The sequence below is a fragment of the Mytilus edulis genome, chromosome 14, assembly GCF_963676685.1.
Source record: "Mytilus edulis chromosome 14, xbMytEdul2.2, whole genome shotgun sequence".
Taxonomy (NCBI): domain Eukaryota; kingdom Metazoa; phylum Mollusca; class Bivalvia; order Mytilida; family Mytilidae; genus Mytilus; species Mytilus edulis.
This window is the reverse complement of record NC_092357.1, coordinates 32,294,115-32,321,748: the sequence shown is the minus strand read 5'-3', so window position 1 is coordinate 32,321,748 and position 27,634 is coordinate 32,294,115. Positions and strand designations below refer to the sequence as shown.

The 27,634-nt window shown below is 30.0% G+C and overlaps 2 protein-coding genes across 3 annotated transcripts in view; one reads left to right on the top strand and one right to left on the bottom strand.

Moving 5' to 3' along the window:
* LOC139502519 (alpha-catulin-like) overlaps positions 1-8,874 on the bottom strand; it is a 59,650-nt gene extending 50,776 nt beyond the window's left edge. The window contains exon 1 of the mRNA XM_071292006.1: positions 8,749-8,874. Coding sequence (XP_071148107.1) covers positions 8,749-8,835 — 87 coding nt within the window. The 5' untranslated portion in view covers positions 8,836-8,874. The remainder of the gene's footprint in view (positions 1-8,748) is intronic.
* On the top strand, positions 1,478-27,634 carry LOC139502520 (cytohesin-interacting protein-like). 2 transcript variants are annotated; one of them, XM_071292007.1, is made up of 8 exons: positions 1,478-1,493; positions 9,030-9,191; positions 17,006-17,158; positions 17,457-17,559; positions 18,701-18,794; positions 19,758-19,824; positions 22,213-22,279; positions 22,879-27,634. In XM_071292007.1, exons 2-8 carry the CDS (start codon positions 9,132-9,134, stop codon positions 23,346-23,348), a joined length of 1,014 nt encoding a protein of 337 aa, XP_071148108.1. In that variant the 5' UTR covers positions 1,478-1,493; positions 9,030-9,131; the 3' UTR covers positions 23,349-27,634. The 2 variants fall into 2 exon arrangements, with proteins under 2 accessions (XP_071148108.1, XP_071148109.1); XM_071292008.1 differs by lacking the exons at positions 1,478-1,493; positions 9,030-9,191 and adding an exon at positions 15,143-15,297.

The following is a 27,634-nucleotide window of genomic DNA, read 5'->3' as shown; positions in this document are numbered from 1 at the left end:
AGAAATCTTGATCTATTTAAAAAATGTTTGGTGTTTGTCCCCACTTTCCACTGTTTCTCCCTTGGACCTTTTAACATCATATTATGCCATGATATTCCTTAAATGTGATGCCATGATATTGCTTAAATGTGATGCCATGATATTGCTTAAATGTGATGCGATGATATTGCTTAAATGAGATGCTTATATACATGTAGATTGTGATATGGATGTGATACATCATTTCTAGACACAAGACAGTAATTCTCTTTTTTTCCAGGATTTTATTTGATATTTTTTACAACTGTGCACTGACACTATTTACCACACTTCAATAGCTGTATCATCATGATCAGGGTAGACACTTTTTGTTGGTGAAATCAGAATACCATGGTATTGCAATAAAGACCTTCAGTAGGAAATCGTTAATTATACAGATCAGATGTGTACCCACATTACCTGGCCCTAGCAGGGTTTAAAATTAATTTAATATTCTTAATATATAATTGATGCTCCTGTAGCGTGGTTACTGCGCCTGAGTTTGATAAATAAAGTTTGAAGTTTGAAAACTACAACCTCAATGTTAATATCTTGAAAGGATTAAGTGACCATTTGGGAGAACCCTGTCAGATTTTGAAAGAAGGAAAGAATCACATGTTGATTCAAATTCTCAGTTCATGCAATTTTTATAATAGATCTTATAATCTAAATTTTGAAGAAATCATGACATGAAGTTTTTTTAATGTTTTTAGGGCTTTTTTTAATACAGTAAAATGCTCCTTTTCAAATTCATTTGGACAAAAATATCTAATATATAGCATTTAAAGAACGAACAAGAAATAGTTATTATAGTTTTTATATAGCTTTTTAAATGTTTCAATTATAAGTGAAAGGCTTTTTTTAACAAAGTTTTGAAATATGTAAATAAATGTAGCTACCTTCAATGAGTAAGAATAAATTTCCAAAAGTTATAAGCAAATACATCACTAATTGGTTTTAATTCAGTTTTTAATTAAAATTGCAATAATTTTTAACCATATTTCAGATAATTTGATTGGGTATTGCACTTTAAATTAAAAATATGAGTGATCAATTGATTGTTAGATACAATTTTTGAAACAGTCTAAGACATTGCATACTGTATATAAGCGTTTGATAGAAATTGATAATTCTAGCAAGAATTGTACAAACAAGAGCTCTAGCAAGCCAGGATGGACAGACAAACAGACAATCACCCAATATATCTATATCCCTGCAACTTGAAGTGTGAGGGAGGACAATAAAAATAGCAAAGATAACAATTCTTACTGGGTTATTTTTTACCAGGTTATCAAGATTTTAGCTGGTATTGAGTAAATCAAAATATTTAGACTTTCTATCTACTTGACATGGATGTGAAGAGATCTATCACACAGTTTGTAACCTGAACTATTAATTAAATTGACATTAACACTTCAGTTCTTACAGTATGTAAATAATTACTGAAAGGAAAATATTAAGATATAAGTCTGTATGTAAGTCTGATTACTATTAAAGATAAATTTTGTATATTGTACTTTAAAATTGAATACATCTAATAAGCAGTCTAGCCTTGTCAATAAATTCAAAGTGAAATGTTTGCTTGGTGAAAACCAAAGTGTCTTAAAGTTTTAAAATAAATTGCAAGCAAAAAAATGGAGGAATTAATTTAAAATAAAACTAATTACATTCAATGTACATTTGTACATTTAATAACTTTATCAGCTGTTTATAAACATAATAAACCAATGCCCAAAATTGCTAAATTTTGAAATAAGAATCTGAATTTTACCAAAAATTCTAAATATGCATGTTATTTGTATACAAGGTATACATGTACAAAATGTATCATGTATATATATCATGTATATACATGTAGTGTAGTACTAATAACATATGCATGAACATGGTTATTGGAGATACATACAGTACTGCATTCTATTGTACTGAATATGCATGAAATACTTGCCACTGGATTGTACTCAACGATCATTTTTTTTTAAATTGGGTTATTGTTGCTCAACTTTATCAATTCCAGCAGTCTTTTAATATTTTGTATGTAGTGTTAAGTGTCACAGTTATTTATAGACATTTGACTTTTGTCAATTTGAATTAATGATTGACCACTCTTGGCCATGGACAAATTTGTTTACCTGTTAATTAAAGTTCCATACATGCCATAATTGAAGTAATAATTATCTATATGCATAATTTCATGGTTAATGCAAATCTCATTCTTCTGTTATCATAAACATACTCCCTTAACCATCTACAAGCCTCCAACGTTAACACTGTCCACATACAGTGTTTGAACTCACACTACCTCAGTGTTGACAGGCTTATAATAGAAGTAGTTGGACTACGCTCATATGATGATTCACCACTAGTCCACTAAATGACTAAGGCCCCTCAAACAACAAATGGAAGTTTTTAACGACCTTGATGGGCCCCTCAGAAAAAAATGTTACACATATATATATATATACCTAATTTTGTTGATTATAAAACATACATTTGTACATACATGGCATATGAGTGCCATTGCCATTTATGTGAGATATCCTTGATGGCACTAAGGGAGCTACCATTTGATTTTTAAGGGGCTAGGATGAAAAATTTTCTCCTGTATTTTTTTTTAGTTGTTATCTCTGTCCTGCCTTTTTATTTTTCACTCTTTTCGGTCCTGCCTTTTTTTTCTTAGTTTATCCTGACTTATTTTTACATAAAAAGTAAAAACACAAAAATACTGAACTCCGAGGAAAATTCAAAAAGGAAAATCAAAAATCAAAAGGCAAAATCAAAAGTCCAAGCACATCAAACGAATGGATAACAACTGTCATATTCCTGACTTGGTACAGGCATTTTCTAATGTAGAAAATGGTGGATTGAACCTGGTTTTATAGCTAGCTAAACCTCTCACTTGTATGACAGTCGCATCAAATTCCTTTTTTTTTTTTTTTTTTTATTCAACAATATATTGCTTGCTGTTAACAATTGACTCCACTAGTCCAGCCTCCTAGTGAAGAGTATCTGCATTTTAATATCATTTCTCTCTGTGTAACAATGATAAAGTACAATTTATCTAGACTATAGTGTATATAATTCATTTTCAACCGTAAAATAAATAATTATATATGAAATTCTAATTTATCAATATGTATATCTAGTCTGTTTAGAATTAAAAAGTTTCCGGAAATAATTCACACTTGCCGTTATCGGTTTCCTATTATTGAATTGATATCTCTTCCTGGTTTGGAAATACCAGTTTTAATAATGATTTATGATTAATATATGCAATTCACAGGTATGTATAAACAAATATTACAATATATGTGTATCGATTCTGATAAAAATAGAATGTAATTAATTTTTTCCCCATTTTTTTAACGATAAAAAAGTGGAGAGCAATACCGTTATCTCCACGCTTATCGGTGAAAGGTGAAATTATTTCTCGAAATCAGTTCCTGATCTGGACATTTTAAATTATTTATCTTTTTCTATTCTTATTTTTTGCTAGATTATACATTTGCAAACATAAAAATTATTACAACAATTTGACAACTTTATCAAGTAGACATTTATTCTTAGTATGTTTACTAGTTGCCTGCATTTTGTAGCTGTACATGAATTCTGTTTTAAATACAGTATATACATCTAAAGATTTTGTTTTCTGTTCAGACATATAGTTTGCCTTGTATATACAAAACATTATAATTGTAATCAAATAATTAATTTCATAGTATTGTTCATCATTTATTTTATAACCCCAAACTAAATTTTTTAATGTTAGAATATTATTATTAATATTCAGTTTTTCTAAGAGTGTTTTTACTTTTCTCCAGAAATTATCAAGATAGTGACATGTTAGAAACATGTGATCATAATCCTCTGTGGTGTTGCAATAATGACAATTTGAAATATCGCATATCTTCCACTTTTTCAATAAAACTTTACAAGGTAAAATAAAGTGTAGCAATTTCCAACGGAACACTTTGTATTTATTATCTTTTAAAAAATAATGAACAAACTTTAACATATTACATGAAAGACTCTTAATGTATACAAGGTTAAGCTTTGTCTTCCATTTATAAAAACCAACAGGTATTTCAATTTCATTCTCAATTAATATATTATAAATTTTTCTGGTATCTACATTTTCTAATTTTTCTTTTTTATTGCAATTATCAATAATATGTATTGCATAGGGCGTTTTTACTTTAGTTTTCTTTGAGTTTTCCTGTTTTAAAATCTTTAACCATTCTCTTGGAAAAGCTTTCTTTAATTGGTAAAATTCTGACATCCAGTTACTTTTTATTTTAAGCTTTTGTAAAATAAAATTTTCTTCTATATTACCATTTTCATCAATGATGTCATTAATAAAGATAAAATTACTATTTATCCAGTTTTGGAATAAAAGGCATTTATTTTTTATCTTTAAGAAACGATTTCCCCAAATAACTTCTTGACGTATAGATCTAAAGTTTTTTGGCTGTTGTACTTTTTTATTATTTATCCATGCTTTTACAATGTTGAAATAAAATTTTGGCAGCTCCTTTAACTCTGGAATAGAGTCAGTGTTATCAATATTCATGTGAAAGATAAGGAAATCTTTTCCAAACTTATTAAAATAAAAAAGTGGAATAATTTTCCAATTTTTTAAATCTCCATTAATTAACCTTTTGATCCACCCAATTTTGATAGATTCTATATATTTATCTATGTTAATCATTTTTAAACCCCCATCTAGTTCACAAAAACTGAGTACTGTGCGTTTAACCTTTTCTCTTTTGCTTTTCCATAAAAAATTATAGATAATTTTTTTAAATTTAACAATATATTCTTTTTCAATATGTGAAACAGACGCTAAAAAGGTAATGTTTGGTATGATCAATGATTTGATAACTGTTATTTTACCGATCATTGTTAAATGTCTTTTCTCCCAATTTTTTATGATCTTTTCAGACTTTTCTATTTGTTTTTCTGCATTTAGTTTTTGGCATTCATTTTTGTTACAACCGAAAAAAATTCCTAAACATTTCACTGGTTTGTTTGTAAAGTTGATATTTTCATATTTTTCTTTGCAATGTTTGTGTTTTCCTAACCAAATTCCTTCTGTTTTTGATCTGTTTAATTTAAGCCCTGACAAAGTGCCAAAAATTTCAATCATGTTTAATACTTTTGAAATGTCTTGTTTTGTTTTTAAAAAAAGTGTGGTGTCATCTGCAAGTTGACTGATTTTTAAAGAATGTGTTTTCCCATCTATTTTGATTTCAAATCCTTTAATATTATTGTCTTGTCTTATTCTACATGCTAATATCTCGACAGCAATAACGAAAATTAAAGCACTGCACGGACATCCTTGTCTAATCCCTCGAAAAATGTTGAGTCGCATCAAATTCCATTACATTGTCAACGATGCATGAACAAAACAAACATACTCAAAGAGTAAAAATGTCAAAAATAGGGGTACAACAGTCAATATTGTGTTATCATCTTAATATCACTACATAAACAACAAATGTAACAAAGTAGCACAAAAAGGCATACATCAAATTCAACATTCTCAATTTGCTTTTCCTATACGGCTGAATTTATCTATGTAAAGTCTACCCATAAATGAAAGAAGGTTTTCATTACTGGTGTAAAATTGCGCGTTTGAAATTCGCACAGGTAGACATAAAAATTATTTTGTCGTATGACGGCATACATAAATGCAGACTCATGTAAAGTAGATATAACAAAAAACAGACTTACAGTAAAAATAATAAATAAAATAATGGTGTGGTTCAAAGTATGACGGGATACATAAGTACAGTTTCACGTCAAATACGGCTGAATTTATCTATGTAAAGTCTACCCATAAATGATAGAAGGTTTTCATTACTGGTGTAAAATTGCGCGTTTGAAATTCGCACAGGTAGACATAAAAATAATTTTGTCGTATGACGGCATACATAAATGCAGACTCACGTAAAGTAGATATAACAAAAACCAGATTTAACAGTAAAAGTAATAATAATAAATAAAACAATGGTGTGGTTCAAAGTATGACGGGATACATAAGTACAGTTTCACGTCAAATGTATATCATAAAAACAGACTAAACAGAAAAAGTAGTCTTATTGAATAAAATAGTTTTGTCATTCATAGTATGTCAAGATCCTTAAGTAAAAGTAATATCAATAAATGAAATAATTTTGCCGTTCAAAGTATGTGGTTTTACATAACCACAGAGTCACTTCAAATGAATATCTAAAAAAGACATATAAAAGAATACTATAATACGTAATTAAGATGATAACAAACGTCAGTACGCAAAATCTATACTTCAAGACCATCTTGTATTATTTGTGAAGTTGATACGGAATATTTATCAACAAGTTCTGGGTATCTTCCGATGAACTTTTTTAGAAAAAGGACGAGACGTTCTTTGACATATCCCTGGTTCATCAATTTTCTGCTCAGACACTGGTGACGTTTTACAAAGTCTGAATAGGAGCTGCAAGCTCTTGAATACCTAATAAGTTGGGAAATGTATATTCCATATGCAGGTGAAGTTGGTATATTACTACTAAGGTGGGGGAAATTGATAATTTCAAAATTAAAATCGTCTCGTTTGTCATAGATTCTGGTACTGAGATGACTGTGTATGTCAAATTCGAGGTATAAGTCTAAAAATGAGGCAGAGGAAGCCGTCATCCTGACTTATTTTTACATAAATTGTCATCCTACCTTTTTTTTTACTCAAAACTCTTGTCATCTGGTCATGCCTGTCCTGCCTTTTTTTCAAATTTCATCCTAGGCCCCCATAAAAATCAAATGGCAGCTCCCTAACTTGATTGAGTGCGTCTAATTGTCATCACAATATATATATTTAAGGTTATTGCAATAATTTCAGGAAAGGACTAGTACTCTTTCAGAAATTTTACATTTTCGATGAATATAAATTAACTTGACCCACCATAAATAAAGTATATCAAATCATATATATTTAATTGCATCATGTTATAAATATTATAAGCCATTGTAGGCATATATATCATGTAGATTAGATTGATTAATATATGTACATGTTATATGAAGCATTGACATTCTATTCAAGTATATAACTGCATGAGATTGCATCATTTTCTGTCCGGAAAATAAATCTCCAGTTTTTGCATCAGAAAAATGAATGCCTATGCCATAAACAATGTATATATATCTTAATAAAACTATTCTTGCAACAAAATAGTCCTTGATAATGGTAAACAGATGTCACTTTGTATATTATAATGGAATTGTGATCAAAGGAGATCCTGTATTTACCTGAACTTAACTTGTACCAGGTGTAAACAATTATATAATAATATTATGTAATATCTGTCATAATCAATTATGACTGCAGTTATTTGTAAACAATATTTATCATAATAAGCTTAAAAAGTTTAATGTAATTAAAAATGAATTTTCTCAACATGTATTACTTAGAAGGTTTATCAGGTTTGCTACATTTTATGTTAACCTGGTTAAGCAGGTTTTGTATTTTTGCATTAAATTTATGGATTTGTTTCCTATGCATGCATGCATGTACATGTACATGTGTATATACTTTAGATGCTATTTGTAAAAGCATGATGTATATTCATCATTTTCATCAGTTCATTGTATTTGATTTTAAATAAAATTTGCTGATTTACAAAATTTGGTCTACAGGGTCTACTTAATTCATGTTATTTCATGTGTTTAATGAAAAGATACAGCATTTAAAAGTCAAATGTACCAATGATGTTTCCCCCAAATAACATAAAACATTATATTATGAACACTTTTAGCTATAGTACAATGTATTTCTTCAAATGTTGTGTCAACTGGGCCCATGCCATAAATCATCATATCAAAATTAATAAAATACATGTGTATGATTACTGTAAATTCAGAAATTATTGCATGTTTTGTTGAGATATTGTCATTTCAAGACTTAAATGTGATTTTGTTTTGCGTTATTGAAAATAATCCTCTTAAATTCATATAAAAAATTTCAGAATGAGAGTTCAAATTATTGCGATTATCACATATGATTATAACCCACTCGCATTTTTCACTATGATAAAATCATCGCAATACTTTTTGAATTACAATGTTTACAGTACATTGTAGGCATGGTAAGTAATAAATCTGTCCCTTCTGTCAGATGTCTGATAGACAAATATTTACTGGTCCAATTGTCCAAATGTTAAGTCAACAAACATGTAATTGTATGATCCCATATTATTATGCAGATGATATATATCAAAACGATGTAAACATCATTGAACAATCACAGTTCTTAAGGTTCATCATAACAAATGGACAAATATGGCCGTATTTTCACCTCTATGTGACATAGAGCATTGTGACACATATATGTAGAAAAGTTCTAAGAAAGAGCATGAAATGGAATTTGGTCTTTATTATGCCTGTATAGTTCTTTGTTTATTTCTCAAATACATATGAAATATATTTCTATATGTACATGTACTGTAGCCTGGAGGGAGCAGGATATAGGATCCTGGTCTGAAAATTCTTCCATCATTTCTATCTTTTGCAATATGCATGTAAGTTGGAGTAACATGCAAATATACATGTATGTTTTAACTTATGTAAATATTAACATGATTAATAAATAATTTGCATTGTTCTTTTATTCATGGCAATTTAATCTCATTTTATTACAGTTGCAATTAAAACTTGAAGCTTTTATACTCTATAAATACAGTTGTAAGAAAATACCTGTGTTACCAATGGAATCAACGTCTGTTCGATAGATTTAGTTCGAATTTCCAACGACAACCGGGCTTCATTTCTCAACCCTGCCATCTTTCCAGCTTCCAAGCTGGGTCAAAGGTTGTGTCGCTTAAGAACTAAAGAATATTAACAAATGACGTATTTATCGAATAATTCATTTTAGACTTATTCTAATAAACATGAATAAATAAATTGACAATCATCAATTTGTTATGATTATGTATGATGAGAAGATTATGATTTTTAAAATAGTGTTTTTATTTCAGGGTGCTTAAGCGGCAAGTTCAGGTTGCCACTCGCACTGGCGGAGATTAGCACCAGTTTAAACATAAATCCTGCCTAAACCACGGGATGACAGTTTCGTAGAAATGACATGGGTGAATACCATGGAGATGGTGTCCCATTTAAGTTGGAAACAAGATAAAAAGGTTTGATCATATTAAATTTAAGTCTTTAGAAATCTAGCTATCAGAAACTAAAGGGACATAACTAAATTCAACAACCGAATAAGAGTTTAAAGTTACAGAAACCATTTGATGTTGTACTTGCATTGGACTAAATAACAATGAAAGTATGTATTTATCAAATATAATGCTATTATTTTCCAAAGAATATGTAATAGAGTAAAACGGAAACAATAAATGTTAATAAAGGGGGCGGATCAAAAGGTTTTTAAAGTGTTTTAAAATCCAGGACAACTGAACTCAACTCCATAGGCAGATCCAGGAGGGCCCGGGCCCCCCTTTCATGGGAAAAATTTGGTTGATTATATAGGGAATCATTGAAACATGACTGGAGCAGGCCCCCCTTAGGTCAGTCAGCGGTTGTCCCTGGTTGAACGAGTGGTTGAAAAAATAGGATGCTATATTGCATAAATAATTTGGCAAATTAAATTCTTATAATATGCACTGCTGTCATTGGGGTATTTGATCCAGTACTTATGGAACAAATATTATTTCTAGGTCATCCACACAGGTACTTGTTTCTATCCATGGGAAGGTCGACTATCCATATAAATAGAAGCTTCTATTTACATGGATATTCAACCTTCCCATGCATAGAAACAAGTGTCTGTGGTCCTCCAGCTGCATAAATTTAATGAAGATCGCAATGACGCATAATGCACTTTTCTAGCGCAGGCATACAGGCGATCCCTCTCTCTAGTAAATGAAGACAAAAAGGTGCCCATAATTGAACTTTTCTGGTGTAAAACTTAACTTGAAAGTGGTCTTTTGCGTGTTATTGAGTCATGTGCATCTTAAACAAAAAAACAACACTACTTTAGCCAATAACAATGATTAAAAAAGTTAAAGTCTGGGGACCTTGATAGTATTTACATAAAAATCAGTAAGTATATATTTACTAGGGATGATAACTCGCTCATAAGGCCTATTACTTAAGTACAATGTACAATTTTAGGTAAAACTCAGATACTCGTTTGCCTTTTATATTACTTAATTCAATCATTGTCACATTGCATCCTATTGTAGTATTTTAATCAGCATGACTTGATGACTTTATGAGATGACAATACAAATACTAAAAATCTAGACTTAAAAAAAGGCGTACAGCTTTTAATTTGATTGCTGGCATGATGTAAAAAACGGTGAATCAAAGATATCAACATTATTTATAACTAATATAGGACAATGCTGTTGATTATAAATTACTCCATTCCAGGCCATTCCAGGCCCTTTTTTTCTTTCTAAATAATTAATATTACCAATAATTGATAAGTTCCAGGTCAACAGGTTCAAACAGAAAGATTTCGAAAGCAGAGAAAACTGTGCATCTTATCATGCTTATAATCAGCATGACTATTCATACTTTATCAGATGACAATACCAATAATAAAAATCCAGGCTAAAATAAGTCTTACGCATAGTTATATACTTTAATTCAGTTAAGGACCCGCAATATCACAGACCCGTGTGTTCTAGTATATAGAAGATGCTTTATTTCCATAAAATGGGCTCACAAGGAGAATTATATAATATCATTATAATATTATTATTTTACAAATATAATAAACAATACAGTATACATAGCACTTTACAAACACAAATAAGAAACAACAGTTTTCATATATTATTATGTCAGTATGTATATATGAGTATACATAAAACCTTTGTCTCAGACACAGCTCTAGAAAGTAACAAAAAAGAATACTGTGAGTAGGCTGAATATATCTAGCTGAACTGCAGGAGGCACCAATGGACGGTGCTATATGGCATGGTGGGTGCTTCTTAAAATGTGTATCGGGACATTAATGATATATAGTAAGATATTGTAAGAAGTTGCATATAACTGGTATGTCATCCTCGTGCCTGGTGCAGAGGAGTCAGTACTATTTAAAGTGACACAACTGCAAGAGGCACCAAGGGACAAAGCTAATTATACCCCCGCTTTAAAAAAGGGGGGGTATACTGTTTTACCTCCGTCCGTCAGTCCGTCCGTCAGTCAGTCCGTCCCATGAAACTTTCGTCACATTTTTCTCAGGAACTACACATCCACCCTTTCTGTAATTTGGTAGCAACATTTATATATGTCAGCCATACCGTGTGATGCGTTTTCAGATTCATCACTTGACAACTTCCTGTTTACCGAAAAAACTTGTATGATTTTACACATGATATCCAAGTTGAAAATTTTCGTCACATTTTTCTCAGGAACTACAATACAAGGATTTCTGAAATTTGGTTTCAGGATTTATATAAGTCAGCTATACCGTGTGATGCGTTTTCAGATTCATCACTCGACAACTTCCTGTTTACCGAACACTTGTATGACGTTACACATGATAGCCAACTTGAAAATTTTCGTCACATTTTTCTCAGGAACTACAATACAAGGATTTCTGAAATTTGGTTTCAGGATTTATATAAGTCAGCTATACTGTGTGATGCGTTTTCAGATTCATCACTGGACAACTTCCTGTTTACCGAACACTTGCATATTTTTACACTATTAATATTATCCACTTGCGGCGGGGGTATCATCAGTGAGCAGTAGCTCGCAGTTTCACTTGTTGACATACCAAAGTGCACATATTACGAAAAAGATAAAATATTACCAGTTTAATCAAAAATATCACAAACAGAAAGGTATTAATAGAACTTATGCGATATATGTCCTATACCCCACCATGCTAACCTAATAAGAGCCTAGTGCATGTAGTGCAGAAAGCCTGATTTAAATATTTATCTTTCAAGTTATATTTTGTCTTCATCAACTAACTCACAGACAGATATTAAAATATCAAGATTCTCTACATTAAGAAGCCATATTAGTTTTTGGCTAGGAATCAAATGCATAAAGTTTGGGCAACTACAGTGAGTTAATAGTGGAATTTAAACAATTTCTCTTATCTTGAAATGATGTGCACGATATTTTTATTCATCTACTCTGGGAGCTGATAAAGGTTATGACCCTTAAACTCATCCAATCATCTTCTGAGATCACTAGCAACCACATGTTGGTTACATTTTTTATATGCCCATCAAAATTTTGAAGGGAAGTATTATGGTATTCAAATGTCTGTCTTCCGTCCATCCGACCATCTGTCCAGTATCCACATGTTGCACCGTAACTAAAGAACCATGCACTTATTCAAATTTCATGAAACTTAATACAGTTGTTTCTTATGATGGTCAAATGGCCAAACGATCTCTATACCTTTTGGTGAAAATAAGATTTTAACTTTTTGAGTAAAACATGGGGGGGGTTTTGTTCACATGTCGCGCCGTATCTCAAAAACAATTTATGATTATTGTTTTGAACTTTACACACTTTTTAGTTATATTATTCTAACATGTCTAAAGGTGTGTACATTTTTTGGTGATGATTCAAATTTTTTTTTATAGTTGTTGAGTTTTTTGTAAAAAAAAAAAGGGGGGGGGGTGTTCACATGTCACACTCTATCTCAAAACCCATCAATTATTATTTCTTAAAACTTTACACACTTCTTAGTTATATTAATATAAAGATCTGTATTCTTTTTTGGTGATGATTCAAAAATCTTTTGGGAGTTATTGAGTTTTTGTATAAAAAAAAAAGAAGGGGGTTTTCACAATTGTCGCGCTGTATCTCAGAAACTATTTATTATTGCATAAAACTTCACACTAGACGATGGGCGTATCATGCACTCATGGTGCAGCTGTTAATTAATAAAATGGGTGCAGAAAGGGATTAATTGTCAAAGAATTAGAGGAAAATATATGTATTATATATACTTATATAGAAAGTCAGAATTTCAAGTTCTGGATTTAAAATTAACTTTTACTTTAAAAGTGGTTGATGATTTGTAATTTAATCCAGGTGTTTAAAATCATCTGATTATTGATTTTTAAGAATGACTGATCTTGTACAATATATATATCTCTCTTATAACAGTATAATATTAAATGTGTTCAGTTTTAAACTTTACATTCTTGAGAAAGTGCTATATTAAATTTCTCTATTTAGAAATGTACAAAGTAACTGTCTAGTTGGTAAATAAACTCATCATAGATATTAGGGTTGGACATGTTGGAAGTTTGTATTTGCGCCAGATGCACGTTTCGTCTATAAAAGACTAATCAGTGTCATTCGATTAATAAAAGGTTAAAAAAGCCAAATTAAGTACGAGGTTGACATTTGATTCTGTTTAAAAATTTACTTCTCTATTTTTACTCAAGATTTGTTTTGCTACATGCATTCTGATGGGACTGTAATACTGTGAAAGTACTTTTATCCGTGGGGAACCAATTTTCGTGGTTTTCGTGGATGACTTTATCCAATTTCCTTCAATCTATACAATTTGTAATCTTCGTTTCTATTATCTTCAATTTTTTCCTTCGTTTTTTTTTTAGAAAACTAAAATCCACGAAGTTAAAAACCGACGAACATGTAAATGTTGTTTAAACCCTGAAAATTGATTCCCATGAATTAAAGTACTTTCACAGTAGAAGAAATTTTATTTAATTATAGTTAAGACCCAATCTAAGACCTTTTCAGTAAATTTGTCATGTGATAGATTTTCTAATTTTGCTATATATATCATTATACATGTTGTATATGGCTGAACATATTAGTTTCAAAATATTCAGTAACAAATTTGAGACAAAATATTTTTGATAGTCAGCATAAAACGTTTCCACTCAAAGCAGCAGTTCCAGGCAGAAACCTAAAAAATACATATTTAGACCAACTTTGCCATTTTCAGTGCATTTGCGCTTTGATTTTAACAAAGATGTAAACAATAAAACTCAATGTACTCTAAAACATATTTCATTAACAGCAAATGTAGCCTAAGAATGTAACATAAGATGCATATAAAATTTATTAAAAAATTGATTAACAAATTGTGCTCATTTAATTTATTTAAACATCTGACATGAACATATGGTGAAAACAAGATGTTTGTAATATTTTGTAAATTAAGATTGATCTGAACAAGATAACCCCATGCATGATGACCTTTTAAACATGACTAACAGATATATAGTTATATACTTGTATATAAATGATAAATTTTTGATATAGAGCTTTACCTGTGTATTTATGATGTAAGGGTATATCATAGTATTTAAAATATATATATATAAATGGATTAAATGTTTATTTTGAATAACAAATTATTTAGATCAAAGAAAGTCATGTATATTTGCATAAAATTGTAAACATATCTCTTGGTTAACAGCCAATTTAGATTAATTTTCAAGGGTTAAAAAATTAAAATATTACTACTTTTATTTAAATAATATATATTTGTGCCAAAATATTATATATTTGAACTTTTATAATCATAATAAAAAAAAATATTGTGCTAATTAATAGATTGTAAAGAAAATTAGTAGAAATAATTTCCTGAAAAAAAGTGGAAAAGTTTTAAGACCTCAATGCAGATAAAATGTTAAATGTGTCGATTCAGTTTCCAGTATGTGAAATATTAAATGTGGTGCTTATATTATATATATTTATATATCAAATAGCAAATCATGAAATTAATGGCCAAAAATTAAAAGAAAGAGAAAAACAACTTAAAATTTTAAGATTACAGAAACAAAGTACCCAATTCAGACAAACATGTACGTGATGAACATGTAGTTAGATTACTAAGTAATCATGTATTATGTATCAAATACTCTATTATTGGCATCATACATGTACACATGATACATTTGACACATGAAGTACAATTTTATGTGAATGGCATACTTGACAAAAGTAGATTTAGCTATTTAGTGTTGGTTTATATATCATTTGACAGTCATCTCAAATGATGAAACAATATTACTTTTATTAACATAAGGACTCCTTGATCATGTTTAATTTTTAGGTTTTATAGGAAGTGACCTTGCAGTATTGCAGTTATACAAATTTATCAATTATTGTACTCATGTACTCAGAACTTTCAACTAATCAAAATACTGGATCATAAATGTTGTTCTCCAAGCACTAAGTAAAGTTTTATGACAGAGATCCATGGCTTGAGTTTTTTTATACATATTCATATTGATAGCAGGGTTTTGTAAACTGCTAAAACATTAAAAGGTAAATTTTAGGTTATTTTGTCCTCATCCTGCATCTCTTTGTTTAATACAAGCAAAAGATAATTGATCTATTGTTAAGATTAAATGTACAGGAAAATTGTATCATAATAATCGGAATTTCCTGTCTTTTTGTACAATGTTGTAACTGTGCAATTATCATTGATTATTGAAAAATTAAAGGAAAAACACAATGATGTAAGGAAGTGTCTTTCCCCGTCAGTCGAGTAACTTATTGTTACATTCATGACTGTATAATTAATTTTGATAGATAATGATCGAATGCATCTAGGTAAGTGAATTTATACACTGCTCTGTAGCTAAAAAATACACCAAAAAACATAGTGCATGGACTGTGACTGACTGACTTAATATTCAAGTCATATGTTATTTTTTTTAACAAACCCATTTTTTTTCAGTTTCTGAAAAGTTAGGAACATTACTGATTATAAGAGATCAAATATTGCACAAATCCTTTGGCATAATTTGTTGATTCAATAAAATAATATAGTAAAAGTGTCACAAGTTAATGAATAGACAGTGATAGATGAGAGAAAGTGAATTATAATTTGAAATTCTTTTGCTTTGCAAGTTAAGATATACTTTCAATCAAAATGGGTTACATATGCTGGACATCACAATGAAATTGGCAATACAAGATATTTTTGTCGTCACTTTGCACTCCAGTTCTTTTGCTTTGCAAGTTAAGATATACTTTCAATCAAAATGGGTTACATATGCTGGACATCACAATGAAATTGGCAATACAAGATATTTTTGTCGTCACATTGCACTCCAGTTCTAGATTTGATAAACCCAATAAGAATTGGCCAGTTTTCATTGAATTCTATCTATATTTCTTATAACACTATTGATTGGTAACATCAGCATGATTACAAGCACTCAAAATAGTTTGTCAATAGCAGAAAATATTGTTTATTCTTACCATTGTATACTTTGAAAATTGTAAATGATATGTACATCAGAGCTACTATAGATTTTACTTTTATGATTGATTAGCTTCGGTATATACATATATATATCGATCATTATCATAATGATCATTTATATGATAGTTGTAAAGAGGGGGTATGTGTACTGACGAAAAGGAAATAGAATGGCTATTTTACAATGAATGAAAAAAAAAAGAAATAGTGTCATGATCATTGGTTTTTCAACGATTCACCTGAAACAAAGTGAATAATAAGTTACAAGCATGAAATCCTGTGAATTAGATATTGAACATTGTTGAATTTACCATAAACTCTAACATGCCTATAGCATAGTATTTCTTTTAATTGCTCCCAACAATACATACAATTATTATTTTCATCTAAAAATGTTTCAGTTAATTATTATATGCCTCTGCTGTTGGCGAAAAGGCAAAGAATGTCAACCTTGACTTTCTGTCTTTCCTTCCTTCTGTCCTAATTTCCATTTGCTTGAAGCTTCAACAGGGGCATTCCTGTCCTCTTACACATTCTTTTATTTTTATCAATAGTACCCAGCAATCAATCATATCACAGACTTATAGATTTTTTTCTTTAATGAATGATATATATGACTGGCATCTGAATTAAAAGCCATCATGGTTATATATATAGGTTCAAAGATATAAAAAACTAAATCATGGTTATATAGGGCAAAGCTAAATTTTCTGTAAAGCAAATGCTCTCAAAGATTTTATGTATAGTATTTTAATTTTATTTCAGAAAATCCCAATGATTCCATCAAGTAGCTCTATCGGTGCTGATCTTCATTGTTTAGAGCCTGAACGATCCATAAAGAGCCATCCCAATGACAACACTAAAAGGCGCACTCTATTCCTGAAGAAGATTAATAATTCATGGGGCTTTACTCTGCAGGTAAGATTTGAGTAAAAAAAAAAAGGGGGGGGAGGTGATACCAATGGTCAATTTAAAAAATTACATCATTTAAAAAAGAAGATGTGGCATGATTGCCAATGAGACAACTCTTCACAAGACACCAAATGACAAAGAAATTAAGAACTAAAGGTCACAGTACATCAACATCTAGTAGTAGAAACCCCCCCCCCCCCCCCCAAAAAAAAAAAAAAAAAAAGAAAAGACAAAACAAAACAAATCAACATTCCTCAAAACTTACAACAAATGGTTCATTATTTGATGTTATTTCTTATTTTAGACTTATGGCATTAAACACAAGAAAACGAACGAGATTGAAATAATGACTTATGTTGACTACATTGAGATTACTGGTCCAGCATACATGGCTGGAATGAGGAAAGGTATGGTTACATTATAATAATGACTTATGTTGACTACATTGAGATTACTGGTCCAGCATACATGGCTGGAATGAGGAAAGGTATGGTTACATTATAAATCGAGAAAATCACTAGAAGCTTTATTTTATGTATAAATCTCTTCTTAAAATAATCTAAATTAAAAAATTAGTGCAAGGTTGCAAGTTCTGCAATAATAACAATTTACATTCTAATATCAACACCATGGATACATGGATACAAATATCTGTATGAAGCTTTTCTTGAAATTGCAAAATATAATCGTGCATTTTAGTTGAAGTCTTCAAATATTGCAATATTATATGCATGCATACAATAATTTCTGAATTTACTTTAACACAAAGATTAAATATGACTAAAGATGTGAAGCATATAGATGTGAGCTCACATATGTAGGCATGCTCTTTAATTAATTAAATATTGTTAATTGTTATGTACAGTAAAAACTTATTTAATTCTATTGGACAGATACATACTTTCTGTTTTCCAATATTTTGAATTACAAGTTGGTGTACGCTAAGTTCAACATCTTATGCATTCTTTATTTTCATTGTATCAAGTTTCATTAAGATTATTTATCAAGTGAAACAAGTAACATAAAGTGTATATAATGAAAGTTAAATCTCACAGGATTAGTAGCAAAAAATTATAGATTTGACAGTTTTCACTATTTATTTTTGATTTATTAATAATGCTAATGCAATTATTTTGTAACAGTCGTTCTTATTGGATAACTATAAACAAATGTTAAAGGAAGCCAACATTTTGAATTACAGAATGTATTGACATGTAATTTCTACAATAATAAGCCAAAACACTAGCATGTTGCACCTAGAAACCTTCCTGTTATCAAATTTTATTACATTCTGAAGCGGCCAAGAAGCCAGAAAACGCCCTGGGTTTACGCTTGACACCGTAAGCATATCTATGATTTCACCTACTTTAGTAGCAAAGCAGGATACCATTTTTTTTTTCGAGGAATTTTATGAAATGAAATCTGAATCTCCACTGTAATAGTCTTGTTTACTATTTGTTGTTCTAAGGGGTATATGTGTTCATCAGAACCCTCGGGCTCTATTACATTTGATTAATTTACTATATGTATATTATACTATTTTAACAGGTGATGTAATACTCTCAGTAAATGGTGAATCGGTGGACAGAAATTCTCATAAAGAATTAGTAAGAGTGATAAGAGGTTGTGGTGACTCAATGAGGTACTTCCTTTCTTTCTTTCATACCTTCTTTCAATTTCTTATTCTCATACCTTTTATAATCACATTCTCCTTTCTCATATTGTAATCCTTAGGGCTTTTCCAGAATTTATTGTATGGTGGGGGCAGGAAGGCACTTTAATTGAAATTTGATGGGTGGTGGTTATTTAATAAAAGGTTGTTGAACATTTAAATGAAATATCCTATTTAAAATGTATGCATGGTGGGGTCAAATAAAAAGTGCCTTCCTCCCCCTCCATACATTTATTTTTGGAACAGCCCTTATCATCATTTCACAAAAATGTGAAATAAATATTTAGGATTGCTTCTTATTTCAATCAAAATTTCTTCAAACATATTGAACTACTAAGTTTGAATCCAGTAATAATGTAAGGTTAAAGTTAAAAGGTCAAAGTCACAACATGATTTTGAATGTTCTAGTTTGTAGACATGTTAAGGGCTCCAATCTTGCTTCTAGTAATTGGGGAAATGAATTCTATATTTTTCAAGGTCAAGATCAAAGGTGAAGGTCAACCATTACAAGTAGTAAAAGAATAGTTACCCTATCATTACTTGTCAAGAAAATTACATAACTTGTACACATATCTATGATGTTATTGTTACAGAATGTTTTGCCCTTAAATTCAATTTAACATTTGAGTTATCTCCCTTTGTCTATGATTTTAGTTGAATCAACTACAACCAATGCTTTATACAATGTAATGTTTAATTTGAAATCCCACTGATAAATTAAAGTTATCTTTACCCTTCAGTGCTTACAAGCACTTTGATCAAAGGTATAACCCTCGAGATTTGTATACAAGCCTGAACAGTTTGTTTTCAGAATAATGGTAAAGAGCACAGATCTATATTCACAAGACAAACCACACAATGAAACACACAATAGTTTTGTAGAGATACACGTTTTTTTTTTATATTTGAAAATATTTTATGTTTTAATTGTAGGATGGTTGTAATGTTTGAAGATTGTTGTAAGAAGGTAGAACTTCATGACAGAATATTTAGATTAAAGGTCAGATTATTTAATTAATTGCAATTTAAACCATCTCAATTACTGTTGTCATGGTTGTGTTGCTATTAAACAAACAGCAGTAGGAAGTCAAACCAAAGATCGATCTGCTTGAAGTCAGAATATTAGGCTTAAATTAAAATATTGATTGTTTGCCCTTTACCGACCGACCCTATAAATTCGTTGCGCCTGAAAATCTTTTATTTGTATTTACCAGCAAGATTTTATTTTATTTTATTTTTTCGTTCCTACCAAAAATCTTATATTTGTATTTCCCGCTCAAAACTATTTTATCCGGAATTCTCGGGTTTTATCTTCAACGTATAAGGTCCAGTCCGTTTGGTATCACCTGAGCGTTTGACATGAACACTTGCATTTGAAGTTTCAAAGCATTTGTTTGAAATCGATGTTCAGCATGTGAACGCTTCTCTGTACCTTTATACTTAAAGAGCAGGGTTCATTTTCAAAAAAGTTCGTTTGATACAAAATTATCAACGTGCGTACAAACTAATTTGTAACGGACGTTGTATTCTATGTAGGGATGGCCTTTTTTGATCCGCAGATCAGGATGATTATGTTAACGATGCCGCTATATTATTTATATCTGACATGAACCGAAAGTGACAAAACCCTGTAAAGTGGAGAATATCTGGCAGTAAAATCGCCAAGTTGTCCATACAGATCATTTATGAATGCGATGTAAAATACGTGACAATTGCAGAGTTTTTTAAAGTCTTGTAGCATTTTTATTGGAAACAAAGGCACACACGATGTTTTTAACACTCTAGGGACTTTTTCTACTAGTAATGTATGTCTGCCCGGACATATCTTATCAGTACAAAGTTATCTTTTACAGAAAATCTTAAGGTAAGCATACAAGGTACGTAGTACAAAATAAAAGTGCAAGTTCAAACTGATTTCCAAACTCTTCACATATCCAGAAATCAACGCCACTTTGCTTATTTGAATATTATACTAAAGAAATCGGATACGGGTCACGGAAATTACATTAAAATGATAGGGAATTTTGAAAAAATGTCTGTTTTAATTTTAATTTAAGTGATAGACAGGTTGCCGGGGCAGAAAATGAATATACACAAAAATATACACCATTTAAACGAAACATAATGACTGTTGTTGCAAAAATACAGGTTCCTGAGCTATTTTAAAAATCGAAGCGAGAGGCCTTTCATATTGCAGTGTAAAATACAGGCTAAAATGGCTGAAACGTCAAATTTGCAGACTTCGTGTTGAAAATTGGCTACTAAGGTCATTACGAAAACAGGTTGCCGGGTGAAATTTGAAACTTGAATTTCCAAAGAATAAGCAAGTCCAAACCTTGTATGTGTAGTCGTTGAACTCTAGGTTCCCACGTAAAGTTAAAATGTCACTATTTCAAGAAGAATAAACTCACGAAAGCACGAAAAAATTCACTAAATTCGCGTTCATTGTTTTGATTTTGACCGCCTGACAACTTTACGGAAATAACAAAGTGATTGTAAATAAGGACTCTGTGACGGGCAACTTATAATATCCGTGTTTTAAAGATTTTAATGATATCAAGCCAGTCCAGTTCAAACTACTATCACGTGGTACAATTCTCATTTACATATTATGAATATTAATTAGCAAAACCACTACTAATTTCTGGCTATGAAAGTTCCAGGCATATAAACGTGTTGAAGATATGCGGCACAGCTCTATTTTTTTATATTTGAAAACAAAATAGTAGTGCATATAAATTAGCTTCACATTCTACGTGATATTTTTTTTAAACTAATAGTCCCAGAAAACTTATTTGCAAAAACAAAACGGACACAAATAACATTTTGCAGAGTTTTATCTATAAAATAAAATATTATACCTACCTGCCTACCCATGACAAATAATATACCGAGCCAAGTTATTTTTTTGGGGAAAAAAATAAAATGTTTTACCTACCTACCTACCCTGTTTCAAAACATAGGGTCGGAAAAGGGCAAACAAACAATATTTTAATTTAGGCCTTACATATCATTGATACCATGAATTAACTTTTATACACCAGATGCATGTTTCGTCTACAAAAGACTCATCAGTGATGCTCAAATCAAAAAAGTTAAATAGGCCAAAAGTTGAAGAGCATCAGGATTAACATTTTGAAAACTCAACCCATCTCATGACTGACATATGATTGAAGGTTAATTAATTTGAAGGATATTTTTTTTTTCAGTAACAAATTAACCACATTATTTTTATTTCACTGAATAAAAAGTTTAGCAGTCTGTTGTCAATCAATTAAAGGTTACCTAAGCATAGATAATTGACACCCTACCCAGAAACATAGATATAATACTGAGATTACCGAAATATTATGAATCTTTTTTTATATGATTTTTTTTGTGTATTTAGGAAATTCTAGCTCACAAGAAATTGGCATTAAAAGAACTTGAACAACAAGAAAAAGAAATTATAGATGGTAATGTATATTACAGAAACTTATTATGTTGATATATTTTTATTTTGTATATATTTTCTAACTAATTTGATTTGTTCTATAAGAGTCACATGTTTAACTGTATTTACAAACATAGACTGAATCAACCAATCAAATAAATTTCGGCACTATTTAGGCTTATTAACCTTAACAATATAGCATAACCGACTGTGCAAGGGCCGTATAGCCAGTCAAGGTTGATAAAAACTTCCATCGTCAAATATAACATTATAGTCTTAGTATGAGGATGTATTGGCCTCAGACTTCATCCTCAGCCGATATTCATTTTTAAAAATGATATATTCTATAATTGACCTCATGCAAGATTTTGATAATGATAAATTCACATTAGGTAAAAGTGTTGAAATTGACATGTATTTTTCACAAATTATATGCATAACTTATGTTTCTCTTTTGAATTATGTGAAACATTATCTGACACTAAAAGCTTGATACTATTAATTATATATAATCACTTAAATATTCAGAATAGAATACATGTGATTATATGATTTGTTCAGTTTTTGTACGTTTCATAACCTAGCAACTTCCATTTGTAGTATAAACTGATTTTGTTGCAGATTATTGCCAGTCAAAGGGTATAACAAGATTTCAAAGAATTAGACAGAGCATGATCAGTACAGTTTCAACCAATAGCTGGGATCGTTACAGTCTTATCCAATCACCACAACTGTTAGAAACATTCCCAGTACCACATGTACCTTCAACATCGAAGAGTTTATTTGAGGGAGACAACTCTTCCTCTATAGGTGAAGATTTGGATGACAGTTATATTTCTTATGTGGATTCAGATGCTGACAGTGGGATGTGTATTTGTTGCCCAAACACAGATGAACATATTGCTTTGAAAAACCTAAAGGACACAGATAGCAAATCTAATAAGAGTTTAAAAATGAATAACACTGGCAAATCAAAAAAGTTGAATTCTGGGGAAAATGAAGAAGTTGTGTATTTACGTAGTAATAGCATTCCATTTGTGTATTCTGATTATGTATATATAAACAAAGAAGACGAGTCTACTGAATTATGATTTATTTATATGATTTTTGTTTCCTAAGACGGAATGTAAAACAATTCAGTTTTGAGAATATGTTTGTTCACATTTTTGATGAATTAGTTTTTAACTTGCGGACTTCACTTAAGTAAAGTTTTAAGGTCAAAATCATTTTTGGACAGTTTGATATTCTTTCCAAGAATAGCACTTTGATATCTTTTTTCATTAGTTTTCATAATTCGATAAAACTAAGAAATTTAAACCTTGAAGAAGCCAAATTAGGACTTTTGTTATATTTAGTTTTTGATAGTCTCTTGAACTATTGCATTTTCCATGAACCAATAAAATCTGAAAATAAGGAATAATTACAGTAATTCAATAGAACGAAATTTTTTATATAATGTTTAAACTAAGTCAATGGAATATCAGGTGCCAATTGGTATTAACGGATTGGGTAAATTTTTAACATTTAATTCAGTTCTGAAAGACTGAACAAGAAAATTCAAAATTGTAGATTTCTTTTATATAAGACATTATTATTTTATTTTATTTTTAACAAAGAAAAAGAAAAATATATATTTAAGAAAGGTTAAGGACCATTTTATGTTCAGGATTAAGATAGCAAAGAAATCATGTACAATTTATTCGAGTTCAGACTTTATATGCAGGAAACTTAAGTTAACCATGAATTTAGAAAATATATAAGGGTAAATTTTGAAGTGAGATTGACATTTTAATGGCCTAATTTAATGCTCTACAGTTGATTAATTTATATAAATACTCTCTAAGCGTTTTACTAAAGGAGAAATTTGATGCAACTAGATTAAGGAGAAATTTGACGTGACCTAAGGATATTTTTTTCTGACATATTGAGCAATTTAATGCTTCTTAGGCATATATTTGATATACTTAAGAAAAAACTTGGTGTGACTTGAGTAAAAATTTGATGTGACTTCTAAAGGAGAGATTTAATGCTACTTAAGGTGAAATTTGATGCTACTTAACTATTACATTCCATCTGTAGGGAGTTACCTCATGTTTTGTTAGTTATTTATTTGTGTTATAAATTTACATATTTGCAATTCCTTTATCATTGTAAGTTACATTTTGGAAAGTGTAATTTTAGATTTATCTTCAATAAATCAAAAAGAAAGTTATTAACCTGACATGTAGGTTTTTGTCTCCCCTCCGCGCCACAAAGCTGAGGTTGCAGAAGGCAGACTTTGGCTTGTATTTGAGTTTGTTATAAGGTCACTCAGTGAAAGGATGAACACTGGTGAACATTTTAGATTAATTATATGAATTTGATAAAAATGAATCTTGATCACTGTTATGGTGCTATGCAACATGTTTTAAGACTAACCAAAAAGATATTGTCAGCATTTTTTGTATGTTTTATAAAGTTTGTAAGAGTTGATTTTCGTGTTTAAAATATGTATAAGGCTTTCTAAAGCTTGAGAGACCATTGGTGAAATCTGACAATTATGCTGGCATGAAGACAAGTATTGGCAACTCACCAGTTCAAATGTTTGGTAAACAAAAATCCCAAATCAAATTTAAACATGTTCAGAAATCTTGAAATTGAGAATGGAAAGTTTTTTTTATCACCAGTTTTGTAATATCATCATAAATACCCATTGAATTTTTCTTTTTAGTTCATGAGCATTATGTAGGAAGTCGATAAATTCTCTAAATGTTACAATTAAGTGTTTATTTTCCATGCATGAATCTTCCAATATATCAACAAATTATATATTCCAATTTATATTTTTACTTAAGACTGTTTATAAAAATTCAAACATTGCAAAAATGAGTCAATATTATTTTTAAAGGAGAATGCACTATTTGTTAACCTCAAAATTTTCATGTGAAAAAAATATGAAGATGTCAGTTTACATTCAAACGTAAATATTATTTTGTGATCATAGTATACTTATATTGGTCAGGTTGAAAAAAATGCCTATGCTAAATCTGCAACAATATTAAAAACCCTACAAAATAGAAAAAAAAAATTTATCTCATAAATTGAATGTTCCAAATTCAATCAAAGTATGATACATGTACATGTAGACAAACACTTGTATAAGTTTGATTTCTAAAGGGAGAGAACCCATTATGATACAGCTCCTTCTTTGAAACTATGAGTGATTTATTTAAATTATAAATGGGGGTTTTTTTTTATGCTAATTTATTTTTGTTGAAAATATTAATTTATATTTTGCTTTTGTGGCAATTATTTGTATTATTTATTACTTTTAGAACTTAAGGTATTGTAGGTTATGATGCTAGGCCATTGTTTAATTATTTGTTTATTTTTCAAAAGTGCTCAACCAATCGGATTGTGATGGTTTAGGCTTTTGAAATTATTGTCAGAATGCATTTGATGCTTGAACAGTTAATTTCATTATTTTATTTCTTTTGTTTAAACATTTCAAATTATAAAGTGTCCTGTTACTTCAGATAATCCAAAGATTGCATAGAAGGATTATCAGCCTGCACCTAAATCTAATCCAAATAGTTTTAAGACAAAAATAATGACATATTTCTTATGATTTTAAACCAAGTTTTGCAAATACTTACTAGTTCAAATAAAATTAACTAGTCCGGGGCATTAGACTTGTAGCCAACTGTGCAGAGAGGATTAGATAGTAATTGTCATGTTCTCAAAAATAAGGGAGTGACTGCTAAGGAAAAGGGGCTCTTGTTAGATAGTCATTGTTATATGCTCAATTGAGAATGTGTTTATTAATTATAGACTGTTTACTTGTTCATAGTTAGGTGCTTAGAATTCTTTTCTTTGAAAGGTGCTTAAAAAAAAATTTCCTTGAAAGGTGCTTAAAATTTCTTTTCCTTTAAGGTGCTGAAATTATTATGTTGCAGTTGGTTTATAATGATTTTGTAAACTCTTCACAGGAGTATAAGAATAGTGTCATATAAATTTTACATATGGTGAACGAGATTTGCTTTCTCATAATTAGCTACTTATTTTATAATATTAATACATCATGCATGTACTATTCGATGTTATTTAAACTTCCTTTTGAATTTTGATAACTGTAACTTCCAGTATTGGAAGGTTTTTTTTCTATAAAATTTTCAGTGCAGTTTAGTTGTTGTTTTATGTTATTCACATAGAATGATTTATATCCCTACTCCAAGAGAGGGGTATTATAACAATCAACTTGTCTACTGTGGTTCATTTATTTTTGTGGGTTCCAATTTTCTGGGATTAAGGAAAACTTACATGTTCGTGGATATTTAAATGCGTGGTTTTGTAATAGTGTGTAAACAAGCCTATAGGAAATTTGTTAATTGTTGAATATTTAAATTCGAGGTTCGTCTGTACCCACGAAATCCTCGAACATTGGTATCCAACGAAAAAAAATGAATCCACAATATCTGTTTGTCCAACAAGTGTTATAAAAACACTTTTCTCAGAAATTACTTGATATTTAAGTGCTAGTATACCTAAGAATCAGGCAGTGGTGAAACAATGACATGACATGACAAACAAAAACCCACTCAGGTTGACATTAATTTATGTTCAAAATGTATAATGATGCAAAAATATACCATTCGTTTCATTGTCCTGTTCTGGTAATAGGAGATAAAATTTGGTTACAATGTACTATAAATTAACAATTAAGGGGAGCTAACTCTGTAATTTACTATCATTCTAACCAAAGTTTGTGTAAAGATTTCTCAAGTTACCAGACACGCAGACACTAAAGACCTACCATTTCTAACTCAGGATGAGTGTTACTTAAAATAGGATGGCTAGGTAGGTGGGTTTTTTACAGCCATGTTGTGATGTTTTTTTTAAATTGCCTGATTCTTACAAAGACTGGCACTTAATTCAGTAGCTTGATAGTTGATTAGTACTTTGTTATTACCCGTTTTTGGATCTATCAGATTCTTTGAATTATGAGTAGCTGTATGCTTAGGTATGTTTCGCAAGAAAATGCGTGCAATCTTGTTATTTTTTCAAAATGGCTGTAAGAATAACTATATGTCTTTCATTATTTTGTGATAAATTGTACTTATTTGTAGTGTTAGAAAAATAGGCAATAGTTATAATATATCATTGTTACAAAAAACAGATTGTTATATTTTTCAGTTTATATTTATGCCTTATGCATAGTTTGTAAAGATACTTTATTTCCGTAGACCTGTTGGTTGTTAAGGAACATATTGTAGTAAAATTTATTATGGAGTGAAACACTTTCAAAATGATATTCACACAAAATATTGTCTTGTATATGGTTTCTCCTGGATGAAGATGGAGAAAAACTTAAAACAAAACAACCAAAATATAACAGTGT

Coding starts and splice junctions, on each gene's coding strand:
- LOC139502520 (XM_071292007.1), top strand. CDS start 9,132: ATGACATGGGTGAATACCATGGAGATGGTGTCCCATTTAAGTTGGAAA. Junction 9,192..17,005: donor GTTGGAAACAAGATAAAAAG/GTTTGATCATAT, acceptor ATTTTATTTCAG/AAAATCCCAATGATTCCATC. Junction 17,159..17,456: donor CATGGGGCTTTACTCTGCAG/GTAAGATTTGAG, acceptor TTCTTATTTTAG/ACTTATGGCATTAAACACAA.